This window comes from Ooceraea biroi, chromosome 11, assembly GCF_003672135.1.
Source record: "Ooceraea biroi isolate clonal line C1 chromosome 11, Obir_v5.4, whole genome shotgun sequence".
Lineage (NCBI taxonomy): Eukaryota > Metazoa > Arthropoda > Insecta > Hymenoptera > Formicidae > Ooceraea > Ooceraea biroi.
In genome coordinates, this window is record NC_039516.1 from 9,061,778 (window position 1) to 9,088,753 (window position 26,976).

A 26,976-nucleotide genomic window follows, 5' to 3' on the forward strand; every position below is an offset into this window, starting at 1 on the left:
CCTCCCTTCATCGTTTCCTGATTTGATTTCGACAACGCCTCGGTGATTGCTGATTAAATCCTGCCACTCTCGTCGGTGTTGCGTTATTTTTCATGCTTCGCGTTTCATCCTCTTGCGAAATGAATTTTCTCTTTTATTTCACCTTCATCATCAATCGATTTCCCGCGCGAGTGACGTGGTGCTCCCGGCCGTCACTTTACGGGACGTACATACATCGCTGATGATAATTTCCAGCTGCACGCATCGTCTCGTATCGATGCCTTCCGACTATCGATCCGCTCGATGGCGAAACGGAACGAGCGGACAATTTCTGACACCGGGTGCGGCACGATGGATATCAGCCACGAAACGTCGAGGCTGACGCTCGTTTGCGTCGTGCTCGAAATATAGTTCTCGTGTCAGAAGGTGACGCTGAAATGGCCGGGGTTTCGCCCTAACGCGGGGGCCGATAACGCTCCCATTTTCGGCGTCACCTCCGACCTTAACACCGAAGCATGCAACGAAGCGCTCGTTAGGCGTTTTTCGCTTCCGTTTCGTCAGGTGCATGGCTCTCCCTCGATTCTCTCCGGATTACGTGTCGCGTTCAAAACGAAATCTAAATATTTCGCGTCGATGAAAAGCAAAGAAGATCCACGGGTCGAACGTCATGTGAAACCTCGGGAAGCATTTCACGGGATTCGCAGCGGTACGGAAAATGTACCCTATTGTTGAACATTGCGGAAACAATGGGACGAACGGTATATATTCAGGGCCCAGGCGCAGCCTGGGCCACCGGTGATCATTGGAGCGCGAGGAAGATCCACGGGGAGGAGGAAGGAAGCCGCCGCTCTTGTCCCGTGCCACTTCTGTCATCAACGACCGAGTTATGATTCAGTACGAGGGAAGCGGCGTTCCGTCACGAATTTCGCGCTGGCCCACGGCTACCTCTTCTTCCTCTCCGTGTTTCTCTTTTCTTTCTGCTCCTCTACCTCGGGCGTTAATTGCACTCCGCGCTCCTCTCGAAGCTAACGGAACTCTTCGCGAAGCCGCCGCTCCTTGTTTCCCTCTCGATGACTTTCTGGCTCGGCCTTTCGGGCCCGCCAGGCCCGTCTTCTAATTAGCTCTTTTCTTAAGCGTGCGCGCGCGGACGGTTCCCCAATTTTCAACTTATCGCAACGATATCACGGGACATTACTGCGATGGGCATCTTTGATATTCCGACAATCGCAATTCCTGATTAACATAGGAACACGCGCCCGACGAGAGAAAATCTTTTTATGCGTTAAAGTATCAATTAAAATCTTCACGTCTTTACATCAGTGCATTAATCATCGTTTTTTCTGTCTACGTTACTGCATTCGATGATCTCTTTCCGAGCGGCTCGCGCCATTCGTTGCTTCGCTCGTTCGGAGAGGGAATCTCCTTCGAGTTTCTCGTTCTAGCTCGTTTGCGTCTCCTTCCTATCGCGCCGTGGAGGATATTTGCCAATCCCCCACGTCTGCTTTTCGTGCCGCGCGGTGTTGCTCAATCGACACCTGCCAGACACCATCTCGAGACCTACGCTCCCTGTTGCGGAAGCCATTTTTCCTGGCCTTCTCACGTGCGATTTTCCCGACGATCGCGGTAGGCGTCGCTAAACGAGCCGCAGGTGCCGCCGCCACGGCTCCGTCCGGCTTCTTCGTCATCGCGAGACTCCGCGCGCGGCCGGGCTGCTGTGTGTCGTAAGTCGATTCAATTAGCGGGCTTCCATGGCGCGAAGCCGGGGGCCATTGTTCCCGGAATTGGGATTTTTACCACGCCGCCACCGCCGCCGCCACCGACGCGCTGGAGAGCGACGAGCTATTATTACCGCAATCAGCGTATCCGGCATTTTTCAACCGTTCCTCATTTCTTATACCCCTCCGCGCCGACCTCCTTTTTCCCTCGATTTCGTTTATACTCCGACGACACTGCGGACGCTACCACCGAGTCGATGTATTATACGATCTAAAGTTCGCCGTTCGCTCGAGGACTTTGTTCCGCATTTCACGCGACGCGGTTGGCGGACGATAATTATGATCGGAAAATTCCCGTTTGCGAGTAACGAGCGAAAATATTGGCGAGGGCGCGTCACCGAAAAATGGTCCGTGGACTCTTTGAGAGGGAGCTTTGCCGTGACAAAAACAAAAACGCAGCGGTAGCCACACCACATCGAAAAAAAATTTTCTGTGCTTTCACGTGTCTGCGAGTGTATGTATATTCTTCAGAATGTGTATGAATGTATGTGTTTATGTGTTTTAGGGTAGTAAGTATGTGTATGAGTAATTCCTGGAGAGATGGCTATATGGGAGAGATGACCGCACAGAAGAGATGGTTCTAGTTTCCCTACTGACCACAGCTGTGTTATTATTCAGTCTGTGAGCTTTAGTTGTGTTTGCAACAGGAAATTACTATTCTGCAGAAAAACATCATAATCTTATCTTTAATAATTGCTGAATTTTTTCATGTTATTATTTCCGCATAAGAGTTAAAAATATCTGACATAAACTGACAGAAACCAAGATGTTAGACTTATTTAGAGCTCTTCGCGTGTAGTTGATGTCATACAGTTCCACTCATGCCTGCCATATTTTATGGGGTGCTTATGGTCATTTCTCCCTGACAATCGGAAGAGATGGTCATAGCAGCTTCGAAACAATTGATCACCCATCGCATTATTATTATATTTTTCTACAAAGTTTCCCTCTTCTTTTTAAATGCCGAACAAATGCATGCCTAAAGCAAGTAGTACTCGTGGAAGGTAAAAAGAAAAGGATTTAAAAGACGCTATTAACAATTTTTATAAAAATCTTTTTTCTAAAAACATAAGAAACTTAGGTCTAATTTTAGTCTAGAATCATTTCTTCCATCTCTTTTGCTTACTTTTACATCAGTTTTAAGATTAACTTTGACTTTACTGACTAACTTTGTTACTTTATGGTTATCTCTCTCGGACATTTCTAAACAATTTTTCGAAAATAATAATAATACTAGTTTCGTAAAAAAATAATATTAGATTTTTTAAAAGATATTTTTATTGAAAAAAGGTGTTTTCGGTAATACAAAAAGAAAAGAATATAGCCATCTATCCCGGAATTACCTATAGATAGGAATGCACGAGTATATATATAATATATTGTGTGTCATTTCTCGAAAATCAGGTGTGGTGCTTCACGCTCGCTCTCTCGAGTGGGTGCCACGCAAAAAACACATCAGTGAGGCAAAATACAAAAACCACAGTCAGTGCCTCCCTCTCTCTCTTCCTCTATTGTGACACAGTTCGTCCAAAAAACGAGAGAAATGGGTGGAAAAAAACGTGTTCTGAACGAACTTTAAGCGTAAGACGACCGCCACCGAAAGCTCACGGTTAAAATGAAAATTAGAAAACAAAATCAAGTAATAGTAAAATGTTTGAAAAATAATAGGAAATAAGAATAAGAGGAAAAATATATAAAAATTAAAAACAATATTTGTAGAATTAAATAAACTTAAAAACAAAAGAGTTTAACGAAATAGTTAATGAAAGAATGATAAAATTAGCCAGAAAATTAGAAATAAAACGCATTGGCGTCGATTATATTGATTTAATATAGGTGTCACATAATATCACAAATCAAGATTGTATTCAAGATTATACTAGCTAAACCTGAGATTTAAAAATATACAGTTAAAACTGAAATTTAAAAAATTCATATGAAAAATATCACAACACGTATTAAATATAATAAATATAATAGCTTCCAATAATCGACACCAGTGCAAAGAAGCAAAACTGAAGATGCCGGGCCGGATGTAGCAAAACAACGCATAAATAAACCAACAAAAGAAATACCAAGGTGTTACGCGAGAAAAATGTCTTATTTATTTTCTCTACTCCAACTTGTCACTGTCATACTCCGACTTGATACGTTCCTACATCTGTAAAATATATCCTCAAGTTCTTGAAAAACCGTGAAGGTACGATTTTACGAAACATTTTTCCCGCGTAACAAATCCAACTGAAAACAGTATCAAGAGAACCAAAAAGATAATGAAAGGTAACCAAAGGAAACCAAGAGGAAGAACGAAAAGAACCGTGACAGGCGTGTCGCTTACCGGCGGACGTCCTCGACTTGTTCCTCGGCTTTTGCTGTTGCTGCTGCTGCGCGGAGGGTGAGCCCGGCGTGTTTCCGTGCGCGTGACCGACTAGCAGCTTCGACTCGGCGCCGCCGGGGAGGCCGCCGGGGAGGCCGCCGGTCAGACCGCCGGTCGCGTTACCGGCACTGGCGGCGTGATGACCGAAAATACCGGCGACCGCGGCCGCACTGCCGTTGTGCGGATTGTGGGAGGACGCGGCGTTAGACGACGACACCGTGGTGCCGCCGTGATGATGATGATGGTGGTGATGGGCGGTGGTGGGATACTGCAGGTGCTGGTACATGTTGTACGCGCTCGCGGCCGGGTCGTACTGCGAACCGGAAGAAGCATGGTGGCTGTTGCTCGCCGCCGCGGCGGCGGCTGCGGCCGCGGCCGCATAATTGTCCCTGCAGGGCGAGGCCGCGCCGCCACCGCCACCGCCGCCGCCGCCACCACCGCTGCCGCCACCACCGCCACCGCCTGCGCCACCGCCACCGCCACCGCCGCCAGCCGGCACGCCGCTGTTGCTTTGATACGCGTCCTGTTGCTGTTGCTGCTGCTGTTGCGTGGCGCTCGCCTGTTGGCTGCCCGTTACATTGCCGGATTGGTTATTACCTTCTCGCTGCTTCACCTGGCCAGCGGAAGAGCCGTTTGTGCCAGCGGGACCGTTGCTGCCGTTGTTGGAGCCATTGTGCTGCTGGTGCGGCGGCGAGGGCGCCCCGTGATGATGGCCGAGCATCGGTTTGATGTCGCACGAGCTCGCGCCGGAAGTACCCAGTGCGTCCTGGTGGTGCATAAATGCGCCCATCACCGCCGCGTGCGCGACCGCCGCCGCTTGGTACTCGCTGGTGCTACCACCTCCCAGTCCAGAGAGAGGATTGCCACTATTGTTGTTGTTGGCGCTCGTCGAGTTATTGTTGTTCGTACTGGACGTCGTGCTGGCGGTTATGCTGTCGGGTGTAGCATCCTTTGGTGGCGTTGGCGGAAAGGAGAAGAGATGATGGCCGCCGCCGCCACCGTGACTCGACAGACTTCCGGTGGTGGGCGGCAACGAGGATCCCAAAGGACTTTGTGGCTTCTCGTCGCTCACGGCACCGCCCGTGGTCGCCGTCGTTGCGGGAAATCCCCAAGGCTTCGAGGTGTCCGCGCTGCTGCCGGATAACCACGGATGGAGAACCGAGCTGTGAAAATGCGGCCGGCAGACCTGGCTCACCGGGCCGCTCGATACGCCGCTGCTGGACATCCTTGCTGAAAAAGCAAACGAAACGCGGAACGTCAGTTGCCGATGTAATCGTAATGTGCAAGTGCGGGCAAGTGCGACGGAATGCGTGGATCGTACATAGCGATAACTCGGCCACCTTAATACCTGATACCTATTATACAAATAAGCTCTCATTACGCAGCTTGTAGCCCATTACGCGTTACGATCTCGACGCGCAATACATTCCATAATGCCAACGCATCCTTCTCTCATGGAAATAAAAGCGGCGAAAGTAAGCATCCCACGTACGGGGCATTGATTGCACCAGCTATCGCGAGTTTTATTACCGCGCGTAAACTGACATCAATATTTTTAACAACTCTGCGGCGGTGCGGCATCACGAGCGCTCCAGTGCGAGGGGATTAAAGGATCGGGCGAATGCCTTCCGTTTTGCCTGCGTGCGAGACTCAATCACGCTCCATTCGAGCGGAATTACACATCTAAAAATGGTAGTCGCGAGTGCTGGACGCAGTAGTCGGTTCTACCGTTCTTACGAGAAGAAAGAACCTGCTTTATGCGTGCTCGGAATGATCGGGTTTTATGCTGATCGTAAAGGCCGCCTAATTGCGACAGACGTCTTAATTAAGTGCGAGGGTTTCTTGCACGGCGCAGGGTATTATGGGCCTTTTTCCTCTTGTCCTTACGGGCGAGCAGGTGACGTTGCGGACAGCTCGTCATCCCTTTGTCGATTCCGCGTGCGGATTACCCGCGTAATTGGTTCTTCATTAGCGGGCTTAATTTCGTTATACGACGAACATGAGCGTGTCCGTCTGCCGCGATGCGACGCGCAAATTTACGGCGAGATCGCGTCGCGTGTATCCCGGTCGCCCGCCGTTTTATCGCGCTTATCGACAAGAAGGGAGCGCGCTGTGTAAACGCCGGTGGACTGAGAAATGGTGCCGTTCGCCTGACGCTAATTGCGCTTCGAGTCGGTATCCGGGGCTGCGTGTCGCGCGGAACTCGCGCGGCGCGCAATGATTTGCGATTATCGTCGGTGACTTTTCGTATCCCGTAATGGCCGGTTGATTTTCGACGGAGCCGCGTTTCCCATTTCTTACCACGGGTCGTTGGGCGAAAAACGACGAGTCGAACTGGAGCGTGTCCTGCAAAGTGGACGCGATACAGCAGACGTTTCAGGTGGGAGTGAAGTTTTTCGCTGGGGATTGAAATGTCGCTAATGATCGTAGGAGTCTCTCACAGTGAAAGACCGTAGGAGCAACTATGTTGTTAATGAGAAGATAATTATATTACAGCGCCGAAAAACCTGGCGTGGCAACGATATCTAAAATTAGAATGACGTTTGTGGGACAAAAATGAATGGGCAATTATGGCCGTCCCGGCGACGATACGGTCACCTCTGCCATTAACGACGGTACCAAGAGCTCATAACGCAGCAAATTAATTATCCTCGGTTATTATCCTACCACGACGATGACGACGACCACGACCGCGACGACCACATCGGGTCCATGTAATTAAACGATCCCCATCTTTCGCCGTCAGTCAAGAAAGTGCAGCGTTCTTAATATCCGTGCAAATTTGCGGATGCACATTGTTGCCGGCGAATACCGGAACGTGCATGCGACGCATGCAAACCTGCTTACTTGGGGTTGGCCCAAGTGGTGGATCGATATATTGAGTGGTTCTTGCCGACAACGGCGCTCCACCACCTTCACGGCATACGCTGATAAGCTGAGGATGTTTTGCCAAAACTGCGCTTCGTCTTGTCTCCCTACCTGGCCCTTCTGACCGACCCTTGAATTATGGCCATTAATTTCAAGTCCCGGACTTTCCGTCGTAATCCACATTAAACGAACGAGAACTCGCGCTTGGCGCGAATGTTGAGAAAGGTGTTTCCTGAAGACGCCTTCTACGTTTCTTTCCCTTAACAAACGTATTTGTGATATAAAGTTTGCAATGTAATGAGTTTCAATATAATTGCAAATTGGACGTTTCCAGCGTAAAGACAGGATCTGAGGATTTTATAAGCGGAACGCTCGGCGCATCGCGAATGACGGAATCCGCGGAAAGTCGCTGTCTAAATTTAGAGGAACGCGAAACACAATATTACGAATACAGCGGGCGGGGCGAGATGAGCAGCTGCGGCGCTGTAATTAATCGGAGCCAACGATGGCCTGCCTGTAATTGGATCCGCCGCATCACGACGCAGCCGCGATGAAAAGTAAACAAGCTATACATGTAGCTATGCCCTCGAATCCTCGACTATTTCGTTGCACCTTGATATTCATCCCGCCAACAGTGCGCGATATCTATACCATCTTTTTTTTTGTTTTAACGACAGCCAGTACGTTAATGGGATTCTATCGTCCAATTATCTGAAGCGTAACATTATCGTTATCAAACGCAGTCCAGAATTTTTCAATCGTCGCGCTATGGAATGTCACTACTGGTGGCGCAGTGATTTACGAGGTGGACGGTCGTCCGTCGTATCTTTTTCGCAGCAACGAGAGCAAGCGGGACGAGAATCGCGAATAAAGACTCAAGCGGCGAGAATGAGCAGACAGAGAAAAGGGCACTTCGCACTTTCGACGCAATAAAAAGTTCCATACCGAGCGATATTTATCGCTCTTTCCGCTCCTCTTCGCCCCTCCGCGCCGCCGACCGCCTCGTGCCCGCTTCCCTCGTCGCCGCGACTCCGTTTTTACGGGATTTCACGAGACTTTTTGCCAGCTCGCGCTGCCTTCGGCACGAAAGCGACTCTTTTCTCGCCCTCGCTCTCCCTTTCCTTCGGCCGGTTCGCCTTTGTCCTACCCTGACGCGCTGACATAACTCTCGTGCCGTTATCTCGACGATATTTCTGTCGACCCTGCAATTTTATCTACGCTCGCCGATCGGTCGTGGAACGAGAAGCGCGTCCGGACGACGGGCGGTCAGCTGTTCGAGCGCCTCTCCACTTTGCGTATTCTCGATATCCTGACGAATATTGATGGGCTCGTTTCGTAGACTGACACGCAAGGACAACGGTCGCATTCATTGGAATCGTTATTTTAGTTGTGTTACATATTGTATAATTTGTTACATTTATATAATTCTCTAAAGCTCTCGAGAATGCGTGCACGGAAAACAATAATGAAAAATTCTGCTAAAATTGTCGATTTAAATGACGGATAAAATTTTTGCCTTGGGGAAATAACGGATCATCCAGAGTAACGTTGCCACTCATCGATCCGTGCTCTCATTTCTAGAAATTCAGTCGCTGTATGCTATCCGACTGTGCGATATTTCATGAATCGTTCGTACGATGATCGCCGGGCAGAAGACGGAAATCGTGCCATAATCCCGCGAATCGGAAACTTGGCAGCGCGCGCCGCGATAATGTACGTCCCGATGCGATGCCAAGAAAAACGAGAACGCGAACGAACGCTTTCATTATCCCGTGCCACGTGGATCACGAGGAGTTCCTTAAACGTCCATTCCCAAGGTGCCCATTCGAAAACGGGCCCCGTCTAATATGGCACCGCTCTCTTTCCCCATCGCGGACTTGCCTTTACGCTGTTAAGATCAGACCGAAAATACCGACCTCCAAATCGAGGGGAACCGCAACGCCCACGCACGCCAAACGTGACTTTTACTTCTGGTGTATTAACGTCGATGTTATGTTAACGATATTGATTTTTTCGCAATCACTTTATTCTATACGTATCGAACTTTGGCGCGGTTAAATCGGTCGAGAGAACGAGGGCGAAAGGGAAATCGCGCGGATCATTTTCCCGGTGCGAGACTCCCCTTAATCCGCGGACGGCACAAAGCCGCTTAGAAAATATATTTTCTGCTTCGCTCCGGCGTTAGCCGCGTCATTAAATTTTAGGCATCGTCCTCGCGATATTATCCGACCGGCTGATTCCTAGATAATTGCGCGCGTCGGTATATAACGCCGCTCGGTATACCATGAATATTCATGAAAAGTCCATGGATATGGTCACTGTGATATCGCGCCGCCGAGATCGGCGCAAATGACGCATCCGCGCTTTTAACCGTATTTTATCTTTTTTTTTTCTTTTGCGCACTCCAACCTCGTAAAATAACCGGCAATGTTTCTAAATTTTCGTCGGAGAAAGCGAACGGACCGCGCCGGGCGAATTCTCATCTCACGATATGGGTGCGGTTTAATAAGATCGCTCCGAGCGATCGGATCGTTTCGGCCCGGGCACCGTCCCCTGCTTCAGCGGGGACGGTGCTCGGGCTTTAAATTCGCTCGTCACGGGACAAGCGATACGCGCGATAATGTCAGAGGCGACCCACGCGTCGCGCGATCAAGATCGATTCGATTAATCGCTTACTCGATCGGACAAGTCGTGTCGGGTAGATGATTCAGGAGCGCCCGCGCCCACGCGTTCGCAGGGGATTCCGTAATATGTTAATATGATAATCGATACGCTAGCTTTTCTACGGTGAGCCGTAGTAGCCGGAAGTAAATCAAGTCTACCTGCGCACCTGTAGAACGATCGCGTATCGAGCGCGCGCGTATCAGTGTTTTTTCTTTCGTTCTTTTTTTTCCATACTGTGAAAAAAAGAAACCACCGCTTAGAAACCTGTGACGCGGTCGATACGCGCAAGCCGATCGCGCCGATTTACATTTATATTACTGCTCGTGCCGGTCACGCACGAGGATCAAAGCGGCGGAGTGAAAGCCGCGAGAGGCATTTTCCAGACGAAAAGAAACGACAAGTTCACGGGGAAAAATCGTCTGCGACGATGGAGACTGCGTTTTTCCAGCCGTGTCTCTTTCTTCCTTTTTTCCTCTGCATGCCTCATCCGTTTCACGATTTACGACTCGTAGTGACCGTGCGTCAAGCCGACTGCATACGGCAATGTTATTATTAGAGCGCAGACTAAATTAATTTCCCGCGAAGCATGACGTTACCTACGCTTACTGCTGTTTTTTATCTGCAGATAAAGAAAAATGTTTGCTACCGTAGCTAATCATGATTTGCTAAAAAATGTTTGCTGCCGTAGCTATAAATTTCTAAACTACAGCAAAATGTTTGCTCTTGTAGCTAATGAATTAGGAACCTTATCTAATAAAATAGGTATCACGGCTAAAATTTAGCTGTCCATATATTACGACTGAATTTAGTTACCACACGCAGTTTTTAGCTATGGCAGCTACTTTTTTCTTTCCGTGTGCATACGAAAGGCCGCGGGCATGACAGCGAAGTATCGGTATATCGTGATTATTCCTCAGCGGGAGCAAATGAGTAGATAAAGTAACGTGGCCCGACCGCGCTTATCGCTACTTCTCCTTTCTGTCAACCTTAGTAGAATGTATTCAGGCGAATTCGTCGCAAGATCTCGTCGCGGCGCTTCTACCCGCTAAGGGATAATTCGGTGAATGAACGATGCGCTCGTGGAACTCCGCCGGCGAGAATTCGCGCTCATCTCGCGAATGGACCCACTCGCTCGCACATCAAAGCGACCACTCCAAATAATTAACCGCGCGCGGACACTCGCTCGCGTGCTCTCGCTTTTGTACGAGAGGCGTCGGGATGGAAAGAGCGATCATCAAAGGATCAAAAGGATTCAAAGCACCCGGGGCGGATCCGTCTGAAAGGACGATTCGCCGTCTCGTATCGGAAAGCGCGCTTTATTTCGCGGCCATTTGCCTTCTCCGGCCCGCACCCCTCGCCCGTCCAAAAGAGAGAAGCGGAGCGCAGCGAGGGATTCAGGCGCGATCAGGTCGTTTACCGTGTTGATCTTGCTAATGAAGAGATACCGCTGGAAATTACCGGGCGCACCTCGAGCGTTTCCAGGCGCGGAGAGGCGTTTCCGAGCGAACGCCTGCTTCGTTACCGTGAGACAGTAACTAATTATTGTTACATTTATAGCCGCTGTCGAGAATTACGACTCACTTTCGAAAAACGCGATGCTCCGAGCTGCGAAGCGGCGGCCGTTATCGTTAAACGAAAAGCAGAATTCTATCCGGGAAATACATTTTGTAGCGAGCGATTTGTCGAGACACGCGTTACTCGCAGGCTTTCCGCGCGGCGTTTTAATTGCAAACAACGACAATTGCTGGAAGGAAAAGAGGGAACGAAACCGTATCGCGGGTTATCTCGTAATTTTTCCTAAAAGGCGATCCTTCCCGCCTCCAATTAGTATCGCTAATAAGTAACGATATGCGTGAAATATCGTTACGGTTGAAAAACATCCGCCGCCGCCACCGACCGCATATAAGCGCGATATTTTTGCGTAGCGGGTTCGTTAAGCACGCGCGCACGTACGCGCGATAAGTATTGCTATCGCGAGCGTCGACAAGGACGAGGAGCCGCTCCGTTGAATCTGATTTTCCGTCGAAAGAGAGAACCCTCGATGGAAACTCCCGCTCGCCGTTATCCTCGCGCGAGTCGCACGAGCGCCAATTATCGCTGGCAACAACGAGACGACGAGGGGCACGCAACCTCTCGACATAATGTCGCCGTTAACGATCCTCGCGCGGATAACTTTCGGTAGGAGATTGCGCGACGCGAGCAACCGGCCGCGGCGGGTCGCTCGTTCGGGCCCCGTTAAACCTGGCAATGCCCCGAAACTATCCCACGGGTATGGGACCGCCCCGTTGCAGCGGGAGCTCTCGCTGGCGCGCGGTCGCGCGCCTTATAATATAATCTCGATACGTGCACGAAAATTCTCTCGCAGAAAATAACGTCTCATTTCACGTGGAGCGCCCCCAGCAGCTTTCGCGTAATAACATGCAATTTCACCCCGTATTCTTCTACGTACGATCGATTCTCCCTTTCTCTCTGCCTCCCCCCCCTCCCCCCCTCTCTCTCTGTCGGCCGTGTGAGGTGCTCGGGCGAGCATACTCGAGTGAATAGTAGGCAATCTAGGAGAATGTTAACAGAAATTCGTCCCGCGAAATTGAATTCGGTTCGCGGAACAGCGTTAGGCGCTGTGGAATTTTTATTATACTTGCGCGACAGAATACACTTGTTCGTGAATACAATTTCCATTATCATTAACTTTACATAGCTGTACGTTACTTTTTGTGCGTTGCGATACGAAAAGAGACAAACGATCGATTAAACACCGTAAGCGGAAGTTGGACGTAGATGGAACAGGCCCTAAAAGGGTCGTTAAGTTCTCAAAGCGGAGGCAACGCGCGCGGAGGACGGTACGGTACGCCTGTTCGGGACGCGGAGCTACCGGAGAGCGGAGGAACCGCATTGTGCCCGACGACGTCGGAGGTGAGAGGAGGCTAACGGAGGGAACGGGACGCCGCGACGAGGAAGAAGATTGATCGCGGTGAAGCTGCATCTGCCATGGTAAACTAAGCGGAGAGAGACCGAGAAAGAAAGGGAGAGAGGAAAGGAAAGAGAGAGAGAGAGGAAGGGAGGGAGAGAGGGAGGAAGAGAGAGAAAAGTGAGAAACGACGATAGAGAGAGCGACAGAGAAGCTCTTCGGGAGAGGCTCCGCCTTCGGCTGGCGTGTGCATTTGCGCAAGATGGCGCCGATCGGTCGGTGTATGTGCCGCGGTTGCACACGTTTCGCGCACCAGCCACCCGGCCACGTTCGTTCGTCGTGCCACTTCGGCCCGAACAACACCGGGTTCCTCGTCTTCGTCTCCGTCGTCGTCGTCGTCGTCATTGTCGTCGTCACTGCCACCGAGGGTACCGGGAATCACGCGGTACATGAAGGGAAGGGGGTGAGGAGGGGGTGGACGAGGAGCGTGGGGAGGGAAGGAGAAGAGACCGAACCTATAAAAGCAGCGCCTCCCGCGTGGCCCCGCAATTACGTATGCACCTCTCTCAGACCCCGCGGGCTTCGCGGTTGGCTGCGCTTCCTTCCTGTCTGTGCCGCAACCACTGTGTATTATGCATCCCGCTCTCCCTGCGCGTCCGCCTATCTTGTTTATTTCTCTTTCTTCTTTTTTTCAGCATCGCTTCGCGCGCTGTCTCACCCGTCCCCCCCCCCCCCCCCGCTGCCCTTTCTCACTGTCTCACACACGGTGGACGTGGGGCTCCTCGTCGTCTAGCGTCTTGTCCCGCTGCATCGTCCAAGGTAGATCGCGCTCCACTTTGGCGCGAGGCGAATATCAAAATGTGACCTAGTGCTATCGGTAGTCCCAGCCGTAACTACTGATCCCGACTTGGCGATCCACTTTCTCCATGCAGATTATGATCCCACCCGCGGATACCGTTCGCGGTTCTACTTACGAGAAGAGATGCTTCTATTTCTAATTAAGTTTACATTTCTTTTTCTTTAGCTTATACAAATTGCACTCTTATTTTCTGATTACTCGGCTATCATCGTTACCTTCGTGGTTAAAATGAAGCGATAACAAATGAGAGGGAAACTACTACTTGACCCCTGTCAACGCATTTCTCCTGCCTGCTCAACGACTGTCAAAACTCGGGATACGCTCGGACATTAGAATTTTCAAACGAAATCTCTCGCTCCACGTAATAAGAGTCAAAGGCAAGGCGTGTCCGATGTCCTCGAGGTCAAAAGGTTTCTCTTTCGGTCACGAAAGAGAGAAACTCTTGGCCGAGCGCGTCGGCAAGCAGCAAGCGATCGCAAGAAACTCGTGCGACGTCCGCGCTTTTTCCGCGCCGTCTCGGCATACAATCGGTCAGCAGATTTGATTCCGATTAGGAACGCAGTTTTTTTGGCGGTCACGAGCTAACAGAGGACCGAGTATGATCCACGCATGTCGGCACGAATCAGGGATATCGCCTTCCAGGGCCCCAAGATCTGGCCCGGCTGTATCGTGTTTCCTCTTTCGGCTCCTCGCGCACTTTTTGGCCTCTGCCACCCCTCTCGTCCCTACCATGCGTCCACCATCGTATCTGTCCTCCTTTTTCCCCTCTTCCTCCTTCTCCCGGTATTCTCCCTCTCCTTCCGTTCTTCCTCCATCCTCAATGCTTCCTCGGCGCGTCGAAGAGTCTCGAGCAGAGCGACGCTCGTTACTTCTTCCTCTCTCTTTTTTTATAGTACTTCTTCTTCTTCTTCCTCGGTTTCTCGCACTTCTCTTCTCGTCCATGTGTCCTCTCCCGTATCCACGCTATGCTTTTTCATGCTTGGCCAACGACGAGGAACCGAAGGAGCTATCGAGATTACGTACATCTAGAGTGTACACACCATCGGCCTCATAGCGCGCCTCTCCTCGAAACGACTCTCTTTTCCTCTCTACGTGACGTCGTGAAATCTTTTCGCATAGAGTTGCTTAAAAGCATAAAGACGGAAGGAGAAGAAGGAAGGAACGACTTACTCGATTACAGACATTGAGCAATGTTCGAGAGACGTCTGAACAACTCAGCGTACACGCTTGACGTACTGTTAAAATAAAACTTATGATTCCATCAGATGCCAAAGCAAATCTCACGGATCGTGATCCGAGTAAAGTAATGCAGACTGAAACTCGATTGCGACAGTTGCAGTAATGAGAACAGAAGAGAGCTATTACTTTCAAAGACGTTTCGCTATCTTTTCTTTTATTCCCGAGAGAGTCTCGTTTGAAATCTGTCAAATTCTTATTACAGAAATAACGTCGTATCATGGTTCTAGTGTTTTTACATTTTCCAAGTTGCTAATGCAATCTCAAGAGACGTCGCATTCGCAGCTTCTTCCAGCTGTTTGCCTCGCCGAGTCTCTTTCCCGTCATCCTTACTCGTTTTATCCTTTTCCGATTCTCAAACGCGTCGCTCCCCGCGTTACGTTCCAAGATGACTTCCTTTTTACGTACAGCTAATCGCAGGTTTCCTGCGTTTACGCCTGTCCTTTATTCGCTTGCCAGCTTCTTCTGCACGTCTCTGCTCCTCGCTGTCATTCGCAAGAGCCGGAGCAAGGGTTGCTCGAAACGGAAAGTCATTTGCCAGGCAAGAATCGAGAGGACACGAGCAGGCACGAGCAAGCCGAGCTCTGTGCGCGGTGAAACGGGCACGTGAGTTAACAACGCGCACTTGCGTGCTCGAAAGTGCACACTCGAGGGCGTTTCGAATGCGCCCTACACTCGAGGTTTCGAGATGAATTAGCGTTGCGCTAAGAAACTGTCCCAGTGGCATGTTACGGTTGTCACTCTCCAGAGCCTCCCCCCAGTGGCGTACAATGTCTCGCGCGCCTATCAGCTGCGCTGGAAATTTAATTATCGCGGCGGGCATCTGCCCGGGGAGGGACAAAATGGCGACGCATCAGGGGAGACATTCGATGGCGCTGATAGCCTCGGAGACGCCTCGTTAATTAAATATAGAAATTCTAATTAATGAGAAGTGCCCGCGGAGAGAAAGAGAAAGAGAGAGAGAAAAAAAGAGGTGGCTGCACGACGGTCGTTGAACCGCGTCGGTGGAACACGCGAGAAAAAAAGCATGTGTTTAGCGAGTGTTATTATACGAGCTCGCCAAACGCGTAATCTCGCTCGAGGGTCTAATGAAGTTTTCGCTTCGGCTCTTTCGTATGATTAACGTTCTGGTCTCTGCTCAACGTTGCGTCGCTTTCCATTCTGCGTCTTCTCGGCGAGCATCGGTACGCTGGAGAGTCTCTACCGCGTGTCGGAATCACTGAGGCAGATTTCGATCGATAAGGCTACAAAACAGCGCACAGATTATATATATTATCCTCTTAATGACCGCACGGTGTCCGCCGTTGAAAAAGGTAAGACTCCCTCGCAAAGGTGCTCCCTGCTACTCCCCGATTTCGACCTCGCTGACTCCTCAAAGGAAATGTCCGGCGAGCAGCCGGTCGTTGAACCGCGACACGAGACACTCGGGGTGGAAAGGCAGAAAGGGAAGTGGGACGACCAGAGATAGCACGGAGGGGCGAGAGAGAGAAGGGAAGAACGGGCCATGGGCGGTTAGAGGAAATGAAGAAAGAGAGAGAGGGGAAAAAAAGCAAGAAAACGACATGTGTACTTACTGTGGGCGTAGTGTGCGACCGCGGATGTGGCGTGGTGCGCCGTTGGTCCGGCGTGGGGGTAGTAACCCCTGTAGTCGCTGGGGTTGCCAACCACCCCGGCCACCCCGGCGCCCCCCGAAGGCGGCTCCAGCGACGACCTAGGCGGCTCGTACCACCTAGCGGTGCTCGACTCACTGCTCATGTCCATCGTGTCCGACGAGATCTCGGTGCGTCGCAACCGCTCGTCGAAGTAGAATGAAGTAGCGATGGTGGCGTGGGTGGAGGATAAGAAGGGTGAAAAAGATGGAGAAGGAGGAACGGAGCAAAGAGAGAACAGCTGGCAGGCCGCGGGGAGATTAGGAAGGGAGGAAGATTAGGAACGCTCAAAAATTTAAGGCTCTTGCGCTCGTTATTGCTACTCGTCTTGAATTCCAGATTGGAGTCACGCTTTCTGCCATTTTGGTTCCTCAAAAGCGCCTATCTTCCTTTTCCGACTTCCTCGCGGCGCCCAGCAGGATCATAGGTAATCCTGGTCTGATTTGCTCAAGACTAATGGAACTTCTCCCTGGCCTCCGCCCTGCAAAACACATTAAGCAGCATGAGTTACTTCGGTTGCCTTCTGTTCGGACAAACGATCATTATGACCGACCGATTCCCCTTTAGTCCTTTCAGAGCGCGCTCTAGAAAGGAACTAGAAGGGAAGCTGACCGAGAAAGAATGACACGAATGTCAAAATGATTCCATTTAAAAGGCCTTTAAAAGGCGATTTGCGACGCGTCAGATTTCGGGGACGTCAACGTCGATTGACATTGCGTTAAATGCAAACGCGGAACAAAGAAATAATTGGAGGCGTTTAGGCGAACGCGATTCACGCGAGCCGTGCCGCGCGGTGGGAACATTCCTCCCCCGACTTTATTAGCGATAAATAATTTCGCCTCGATTTGCATGGCCTCGTTACGGCTAGGCACGGCGCGCTTTAATCACATCGCTCGCGGTGCCGCGGCCCGGGGACCGTCTTAATAAGACGCCTTAATTCACCGTCCAATCTGAGAGTCATTAACCGCATGAATTAATCGATCGATAGTCTGGGGCTTTCTCGTTAGCGCGTACACGCAGCTCGAGAACAACACGACGTCCGTTGCGTCGGCCGGTATCACGGTACGTCATTTCAATAAAGTTGTCGCACGGTTTCTCGGATTCTGGACACGATCGTGTAACCGCGAGCGGCGGCGGGGAGCGGTATAATGAACAACTTTGTAACGCGCACGTCGACAAGTCGCCATTCGCACCGCGCCGGTTTTGCGTATCCTTACCGGCCTCCCCGAGATCGTTCCCGTCGCGCAAAAGGAAGAACGGCGTGTCATGAACGGGCGGACACGCACGAGTAAATTAATACCGAGCTGGAAACACGAGACGCTTCAATGATTCTTTCATCGCGCACCGGCTGCATAATACGCCGCCTGTTTTAAGACGTTCTCTCTCCTCGCGAACAGCCGGAGCCGCGAGCGAGCGAGCGGCGATTCGCGAAGCGATCGCGACGATGCGTCGTTTCCGCGTCATCGTTTCGCCCGACAACTAGAAAGTAATCGGAGATGGAAAAGGAAACACCACGCTCCTTTTGCCGTCGCGTCGTTTATCTCTATGTGTGGCTACGTGGACCCGCTTTTCCCCGCGACACCTCCGCGAGTCCTACGGGCGAGCGGAGCGAAACGCGAGTTTCGCGATCGAGTGATCCTCGCGTCGCGTTCCACCTGTCCTCCGAAAGGATCCGGCGAAAGAAGTATCAACTCCCGTTCCCCAGGAGAACACACGAGAAATTAACTTACCGTAACTTTACCGCGCGACGCGACGAATTCCGATAATCAATCGGCGAGATCTACGGTAATTCGGACCTGATCAGCGCTTCAATGCGAACATACTGAGTATCGACTGATCGACGATCAAGTGCTCGAAATGATTTATCAATCAGCTTGGTGGGCAATCAAGGTCATCGGTGACGCAATCGAGACAGGTCGGTTCAATCGCCCAATCCAGATAGAGGGGCGCGAGAAGAGAGGAGAGGAGTTGCCCGTGGAGAAGGGCGGAACGCGTTTTCGGGAATACCAAATAATCGCGTCCGGAAGATCGCGAGATCTAGCCGTCGACGATTTTCACGCGTTGCGCGCGAAGGAATCGGCGAGCTGTGCGTGCGCGTGCGCTTGTCCGCGACTCCGAGGAAAAAAATATTTTTCTCGAGAAACCGGTTACGCGCCGGTCAACAGGTTTCATTTTCAGTCGAAGCCGCAAAAGTAATAGTAAATGTTTCGACTCGCGTAAAAAAGGAACGGTGCGATAGCAGCAACGCGACGGCGGTGGTTGGTTTTAAATTCGAATATCGAATTATCCTTGCTTTCTGTTTCTTTTCCTCTCGTTTGCTAGCGCGCAAGAATCATTTGGCCCAAGCAAATAAAGCACTCGAAAACAATGCGCGATAAGATACGTACGAAAAGGCGCGCGCCGATAAGATTGATACCGCGCGGAATGTAACACGCATATCCGATTAATTTTGATTGTCGAGCTATCGAGATTTTCCTGTTGTTATTATTAATGTATTACGCGGCATGCGGTACATGCGTGTTCTTACATAAATGTATTTCTTGCGTCAGGCAGTAATATCCTCACAATGGAAATAACTGTGACGTTATAATTTCACTTTTGAAAAGACATGTCGTATCTGGAAGAATATTTCCGGAGAATTCTTTTGATATAATGTCACACGGTAATATACTAATTAAACGGTTCATCAATTAGACCCACCGAAAGATATTGACGTCGCAGATTATCGTTCAATTTAGGCGATTTATCGCCAAAAATGTCAAAACGATAATCGCGGACTCGATCGATCACAGATATAACTAAATTTGAACAGATCAATCAAACCGTATCGCACGACACGATCTCACAAGACGAGCGCGCAATTACTTTTTCACCGAGATATCTCATGATCGAAATAATATTTTTTTGGCAATATAAATCTCGCGTGTCGCACTTTTATCTTTATCATAATCATATATAGTGGTCGTTTGAACCGTTAGCGTGCTCGAAATTAGTTACTAGCCCAAAATTATATTCTCAGCATTAAATATTTACTAACACAACAAATTTATTTAATAACAACACTTTTTATTTCTCCTGTTGCCCGCTATAGATTTGTACTAAAATATTTGCTTTACATTTATCTCATCTCCTTTATTGTGACTCTGCATTACAATTTTCACTCGTTTTCTTCTTCTTCCTTTTTTTCTTTTCCTAATTTCTTTTCTCTCTCTTTCTTAAATTTTTCTGTCAAAGAGAAGTCTTTCGTATATGCACGATACTTTTTGGTCGCACACAGATTACGATTCCAAATTGTACCATTACCAAAAATTTACACACAACACAGAAAAGATTTTCTAATCTAAAAAGAGACACTCGAGATTATCGAAATTGGACTCTTGACCGATATGTGTTTCCGATGGATCACCACGTAGATCAAGAGCTAGGTTCCAGCGATTTGACAATCGCGATAACGGGACTTCGGGCTAGATAACGTCACGAAAATATCGTAGACTTTAACCGACAGTGAAAGATTACGACATTCGAGGGTAACGCGGGAGAAGGATCGAAATAAGAAGAAGAAATAGACTCCTGAATTCTTCCGCGACGACGACGACGACGATGACGGCAGTAAGCGGTTACTTCCTGGATTGGCAATGTTACATATCACGAGTATTACGTACGGCGACCGTGACGAGAACAGGTTCGAAGAAATTGGAGCGCGCCCGTTGTGTATGAACCACCGAAGAAATAATTATAGTCGATAAAGCGTGTATCATTCATATGTCCGCATATTGCGATAAAGATTACTTGTGATCTCATCGGCGGCCTAGTACATTGACATAACGAGTTTTCGCAGGTGCAGGCGCACTCCGTCGCAGTATCGCGGCTTGCTGGGATTTCTCGAGTGTAATTAAACGCGCGGAAAGACAGCGTTCCGCGGAACAGTAATACAAAAGTTGCTCACATTTTTCCATACTATTCCGCAAGTAAGACAAATAATGTTGAGCGTTATTTATGCATAAAAACACTAAAAAGGCGATAATACGACAATTGTTTGACAATTCGACTCGCCTGACTGGATGACAGGTCGGATTCCGTTTCCAAAGCTAACAGAATTTTCATCAAATCTTCCGTGAATCTAAGCGAATCTTATCTACTCCGAGTTACATCACTGTGTCCACTCTCGACGAAACTCCATCGACGCGCACTTCTCGATCACGTATCACGCGGCTAATCTTATCGAAATTCGTTAAGCTTCTCAAAAGCGGCAGCGCCAATGTCGCGACAGCACGTAAAGTGGATGAGTATGTTCGCAGACGCACACGCGATACCGATAGTAAGATTTTACAAGATCGGGCAGAATTTTCATCTCATGACGACAACGACCATCCGACAAGAAAACTGTATTTATCATTTCTATTGCCTGGAATATAGTAGACCAGATTTCACCTATTTCATTAGCATTACGTTTCAAGGTTTTGGAACTAATTGGAAGATAACTTTTGGGACTCGCAAGTAGAAGGATAAATCTTGCATACTTTAATATATCCCTTTTTTCTCCATGTTTTTAAGAGAAAGATGGATGCATGTCGTTCCAGTTTCAAAGCATTGAGCGATTTTAGCATGAAAGGAACGGCGTTTCCAACTTGCCTTTTAATACCCGGAAAAGACACATTCCACATCGCACCATACTTAAATATTCCCAATTTCGGCGATTTCATACAATTCGTCAAACACTCACGTATACATATCAGAACCCTGCTTTTAACGTTCCGCAGTGTCTAGGTCTCGTTCGAACAATCCGTTCCAAAATACCGTTTCTAACAGTGCTATCCCGACAGAAACCTAAAACGGATAGCCGCGCCGCGTCACGTCGTGGAAACACCTCAGGGGTGAAGAATAGAAGCATCAGCTCGTGACACGCACTGTCACGGCCACAGAAACAAGAGAAGCCGACTCATTCGACGAGTGCAAACTGGAAACTCGAAAAATGCAGATTTCGCACCTTGCTTTGATCTGGAACCTCGATTCGTTCGTTGTTCAGATCGACGGATCAGAAACGAAATAATTGTGAACTTTGAGACTTGCAGAGAAAGAGAGAGAGAAAGGGGCAAGGAACAATGGAATAATATAATATTCCTCTTAGGAAAAAGAAAAGAGAAACGGATTTTGAAAGTCCTTCGGACTGAGGGACTTTCAAAGAATTTTCAAGCAGTCAAAAAAGAAATGAACAATGCAATATCGATAGAAAGTAGCAGGTAATGTCCTTGGTAATTTCCAGGCGCGGGAAACAGACACTAGGAAAAATCGATTTCCTCAATGTCGTCGACAATATAAGAAGATTCCATTTCATCGAATTGGGAAGTAATGATGAAAAATTAGAATTAAAGTTGTGTCATTACAATGATCATAAATGTTCTACGACACGTTCTCTAAGAATAAATGATGGATACTACACTTAAAAATAGTAATAGCAAAATATTTCGTAGGAGTATCCTTCATCAGATGTGAGAAAATTTCCAATGCAACAAATTCAGACGAGCTAGGAACGTACGTGATCTATATTTAGCGTTATGTATGGTTACAAAAAGAAATAGATGAATGCTAGAGATAGCACAAACACGAAGGGTTAATGTTACCGTGCTATTAGTGGAGGATTGATATTATCGTCCTCGGAGGTACCTTTCTCTATTCTCGAATTGGGTCGCTTATTACGTGTGTCTACTCTTACTTCTCTCACATGTGTACATATATTTAATACTTCTGGAAAAATTTTCGAGTATAGACAATCAATAACATCGGCTTGGATCAAGCTAACCGGGACAGCGTCGCTGCACTAATAAGCACGGGCTACTCGCGATTAATGAATTAAAATGCGAACTGTTGGGCCATGTATTATACTTGCAAATCAAATTATACCTCACGCACGACTCGCAGTCTGAGGTAATCCCGAACATCTCTTAATCTCTCCCTTTGCTACTTCTTTATTTTACTAGTTTTTCTTTATGCTACTTCTCTGCGCAAGAGATCTATCCGCACAATTTTTCGCAAACTGATCAAAGAACAAAGACAACAGAAAGAAATCCTATTTACGCATATGAAAATGTGGATAATGTCAAGGATAACTTTGAAATATAAAGTAAGAGCTACTTGTAATTAGAAAGAGTACGTAATCTTCACGTTTTATGCTAACGCTAAATAGAAATTATTTTTGCGTGCCGTGTAGCATTTTGAAATGCAAAATGATTAAAGCAATTTAGCCTATTTTTAATAAAAAAATGAGAATACAAATTAGCGCGGCAAGTGCCTACTTTGAACACCAATAACGACCAAAGTATAGTAATTACTTTTTTACGATTGATGACAAATACATTGTACACACGGACACACAAAGAGATCTCGCAGGGGAAAGAAAAATCAGATTAAGTTCTCACGATGATGACGTTGAAAGTGAATCGATCGTACGATGAGTCTTCATCATGCTACAAATACACGCATGAGAGGGATAACCGTCGTTTGCAAGTATTCAGATATAATACAAAGTACGTGAATATTTCGTGAATCAAGTAAACCGCATGTACTGTCGAATTTAATGGCAGAAAAGTCGGAATTGCAAAGTTTTCATCGGAAGAGAATTCTTCTTCTCTCTCCGACTTCCCGTTAGGGATTTTATGGAAATCGTGGCAATGCATTTCCCGGTCACATACGGCGAAATATCGAATTAACATCGGCCGAGCATGACCGAGCGGTATCGCTCACTGAGGAAGATTTCTCCTTTCGATAAATATCGCGCGGCGCACCTGCGCATTTTTCCGACCCGCCCGGCGATGAAGTTACGGTCTTTCGGCGAAGATCGAGCGAAGTAATTTCCTTTAAACGAGAAAGTTCCTATCGCATTCGCGAACATTCCGCTGGTATGTTAATTGTTATTGCTTAAACGTTGGTCGATGTCAAATTGTTTAAATTATTAGCGCGATATCTGCGATAATGTATACCTGGCATGATCAGCGACGGTAAAATACCCGCATTCAATGACGAGCAATAAACATTTTCAAGCAAAAAAAGAAAACTATCGACGGGAGAAACTATCCTCGTTTCGATACGTTTTCGCCTCACCATAATATTTATATAATAACATATGCCGATGGGGAGAATTTTGAAGATATCGAGAATTTTCACGTTCTCTATCACTACACAAACCTTCACTCCATCACTGTAAACGTGAGCCGTAAACTGTGCAACGGTACCGTTTATATACACCGAATATAAGCGCGTGGGTGATGCAATTTACATTTAAGGTACATTTACGAATTGCAGAACCTTGTCTCTTGCGGCAAGTTGTAAAAATCACCGTAGATAATAGAATCGTATAAATAACTTTGTGACGTTAATGTTTTCACGGCACTTTGAAGTACAATGCCGAGAAAATATTCGCGATGGACAACACACAGGTCACAAACACTCAAGTTGCGACGCATGACTATTTCTGAGTTTCCAACAAGGGAAGAAAAGGCAAACCGTTGAGAGAAAAGACCTACGCTTGCGCTATGGTCGCTACTTCTCTACAGGTCTGTACCTGTGCCGTCGGATCTCACTATATTATTCAGCTTTCGCTCAAGACATTCTCGATTGCCGCTACTTTGATCTCATCATCCGTAAAGGGTTTGCTACACGCTGGGAGTAGGCCAGAATAATATCAAACTTGCCTGGGGTCCGTGCCTCTATTTTTTATTACAATTAAATGACGCACGCAAGGTGGTTGAGCTGGCTGCTCGAAAAGCGTGCCGATTCCCAAGAAGTTTAAAAACTTTGATTACCGAGACGAGGGTGACGCATATTTTTGGGCTGTCGTTGGCCGATGATGAGGACTCGAGTTTACTCCGAAAAAATTCCAATTTCGAAGAAAGCTTGTTTTGAGGATCCCGTCAGTCAGTTTAAGAGCTTAGGTTTCTACTATGATATATAGTTTCATTTGTTGTTCTTTTTTTCAAAATAGCCCGTTTAACACCAAGCCTGACACTGACAGGTAAATACGTTAAGGAGTCTGGCTCGATTTTGGCGCCAAATTTCTTACATTCACAGAAACAAATGTATCAAGCAAGTAATCACCACCGTCGTCCATGATTAGACTCATGTCTGTGATGTAGACATTATCAACATTGTTTCACATGTAATTTGTTTTAAAAAATAAAAAATGGAAAGTGTTTCATTTTTCGATTTTGACAAAGTATTATTTACACCGATGTTACACGTCGTAGCAAATCCGACTTGCGTGTACCGAACGTGATAACCGTTAGTCCTTTACGCTTCACAAATGAGAGAGAACTGTCATTGGGAAGTAGATCCGAATAAAGGGTAAGGCAGAAGTAATCGCGGATGGAATCTCACGCTATTCTCGTTTCCCCTGTTCCCTATCATAAGACACTTGACAGCTGATCGAGCACGACTACGATTGTGCCGATCCTGCCTGTCCTTACCTTATCTCCGGTAGCAATCCCCGGATGAGATAACGTGGCGACCAGTTCGTTCGCGTACGCGGACGTAAGATACGACAGAGGAGGGAATATCGTTATCACTAAATTAGCACCAACTCACTGCACCGTACATCACACACACAGCACATCGTGGCATTCGTGGAGTTTTGCTCAACGGGCGAACGAATAGGTGAGTGGATGGATGGGAAAGGGCAGCACACGCAGATCGGATTGATCGGTTTTCGCTAGCCTCTGTCTGTACTTTCTCCTTTTTCCTGCTGCTTCCCTCTCCGTCCGCGAGTATCACCGTCTCCGAGGGAACGAAAGTCCTCCGCACAGAAGGCCCGACGCCGATGCTTCTTCCCACTTTTCGCAGCGGCACTTTTGCGCGCGAACTCGTCATACGTTTATTACTCTTAGTGAATAATTATCCGCCTTTCCCGCCACAACATTAGTCCCTGGTCGGTTCTCGTGCCTCGTCTCGGTTTCTTGATTTTTCACCCGGACAGATGCGGCTGTGGAGTGTTTTTGGATTTTTTGGAAAACGCGCGCGCGCGCGCGAACTCGAGTCGATACGACTGTTCTGACACCCGGCGCGGAACTAAGCGCACGAAAACACAGCGCCGTACGGGGCCCCCACGTTCCCGCGCGCTCGGTTGCGTCCGTCGCCGCTCGAGAGCGTTCGGCCGGCCGTGGTTACGCCTACTAGTCGCGGACCCACCTACTGGCGGGCATTAACTGCCCCCACCCATTGTCCTCCCTCATGAAGGAACGTAGTAGGTACGGAGAACACGTATACGTGTATTTCTGCCTGCGGCTGTCCGCTCCTTCGTCGACGATGTTGTTGCCGTCGCTGTCAACGCCAATAACGAGAAGCGAGAAAACGACGGAGAGAGATGCGTCTCGCGCTTTCGCAAAATCGGTAACGTGATAACGGTGTGATAAACATTAGATAATAAATGAGAAAGAAAGACACTAGCGAATGGAACAGATCGGGAATTAAAGACGAGGTGGACGCGAGGTAACGATCGATGAGATTATTGAAATTTTTAGGCCGCCGTTGTCGTGAGGGACGGGTTTCTATTGGCCGGCTGAATATTCATGAGGAGGCGGTGCCCGCTTAGCTTAGGCGTAATTTCTTTCAAGCATCGAGCTCGCTTCGGTCATTTATCTTGTCCGTATACCGGTTTACAGAAGAAGCGAGAGTATCGGTTTACGATACGGAGTACTTGTTGAGAAAGCCGTCTCCTTTTCGTCCTCTTTTTCCTAGAGACTCATGTACGTTGTCCAGTCCAGTTGTCGAAATTATCGAAATTAGTTTACGGACGAAGAATAGAATTCTCGCCTGTCTCTGTGCAGAAATAATTCACGCGCTAGGAAATGGATGATTCTAGCCAACAGCAACGCCACGTATCGAGGCGCGTTTCGGAACGTCCGCAACGGGACGCCGCGCGCGAGCGGAAAATTCAATGTTCCCAGGCGGATTTAATGCAGTCCTCACCGATTGGCAGATACCGCGGCTCAACGGTGCCAAATCGTTCCATCAGGACGCACACGCACGATACATTTCTATAGCCTACTTTGAATATATTGCAAGCGCGACCTGCAAGCGCGCTCGCGGTGCCATTTACACCGGTAGTTTATCAATCGAAAATCTAACGTATCATCATAGTGCGCAATGACGAATGAAATTATCGCGAATCATTTTTAATACTTTGCTCTGCCTCCGTGTCGTTTGAAAATTACTCTGGTTTGGTTGATCGTCGATCCAGAATCAAATGTTGCACGACGAACAGTTTATTGCACACAATTTTACCAGAGTACAAAGATTTATTTGCGCTCGTAGATCAAAAACTATCGCACAATCTTTCAACTTTATCTATTAACCAGTCAATTTTAAATAAACTATTTTAACTAATCAACTAATCAGAATTAAAATTAATAAATAAAAAATAAAATTAATAAATAAAAAACTGCGGAAAGCCCAAGATACTCCGTGTGTATTTTTATTATTCTTTTTACGCTCTTTCTAACGTTGCAAATCAGCCGACACGAGTTGCGAGAAACACATTCCACCTAGCAGAAAATAATTCGTCAGGGAAGTCGATCATCGACGCCTTCACGCGTTTGGTGACGGAGAGAAAATCGGACCGATCGCGTAAAACGCGGTTATCTAGATCGCCGCACGAGCCGGCGAAGTGTTGA

General features: G+C 48.1%; 1 protein-coding gene across 3 annotated transcripts in view; it reads right to left on the reverse strand.

Annotated features, from left to right (window-relative positions):
• Positions 1–25,388, reverse strand: part of LOC105280593 (GATA-binding factor C) — a 78,958-nt gene extending 53,570 nt beyond the window's left edge. For 2 of the 3 annotated variants that reach the window (XM_011341244.3, XM_011341243.3), the window contains exons 1-3: positions 24,775–25,387; positions 16,241–16,796; positions 4,729–5,361 (exon numbers count right to left, since the gene is read on the reverse strand). In XM_011341244.3, coding sequence (XP_011339546.1) covers positions 4,729–5,361; positions 16,241–16,427 — 820 coding nt within the window. In that variant the 5' untranslated portion in view covers positions 16,428–16,796; positions 24,775–25,387. Of the gene's footprint in view, positions 1–4,728; positions 5,362–16,240; positions 16,797–24,774 lie in introns of all 3 variants that reach the window. The other variant, XM_026973551.1, reaches the window with a different exon arrangement.
• Positions 25,389–26,976: the final 1,588 nt, after the last annotated feature.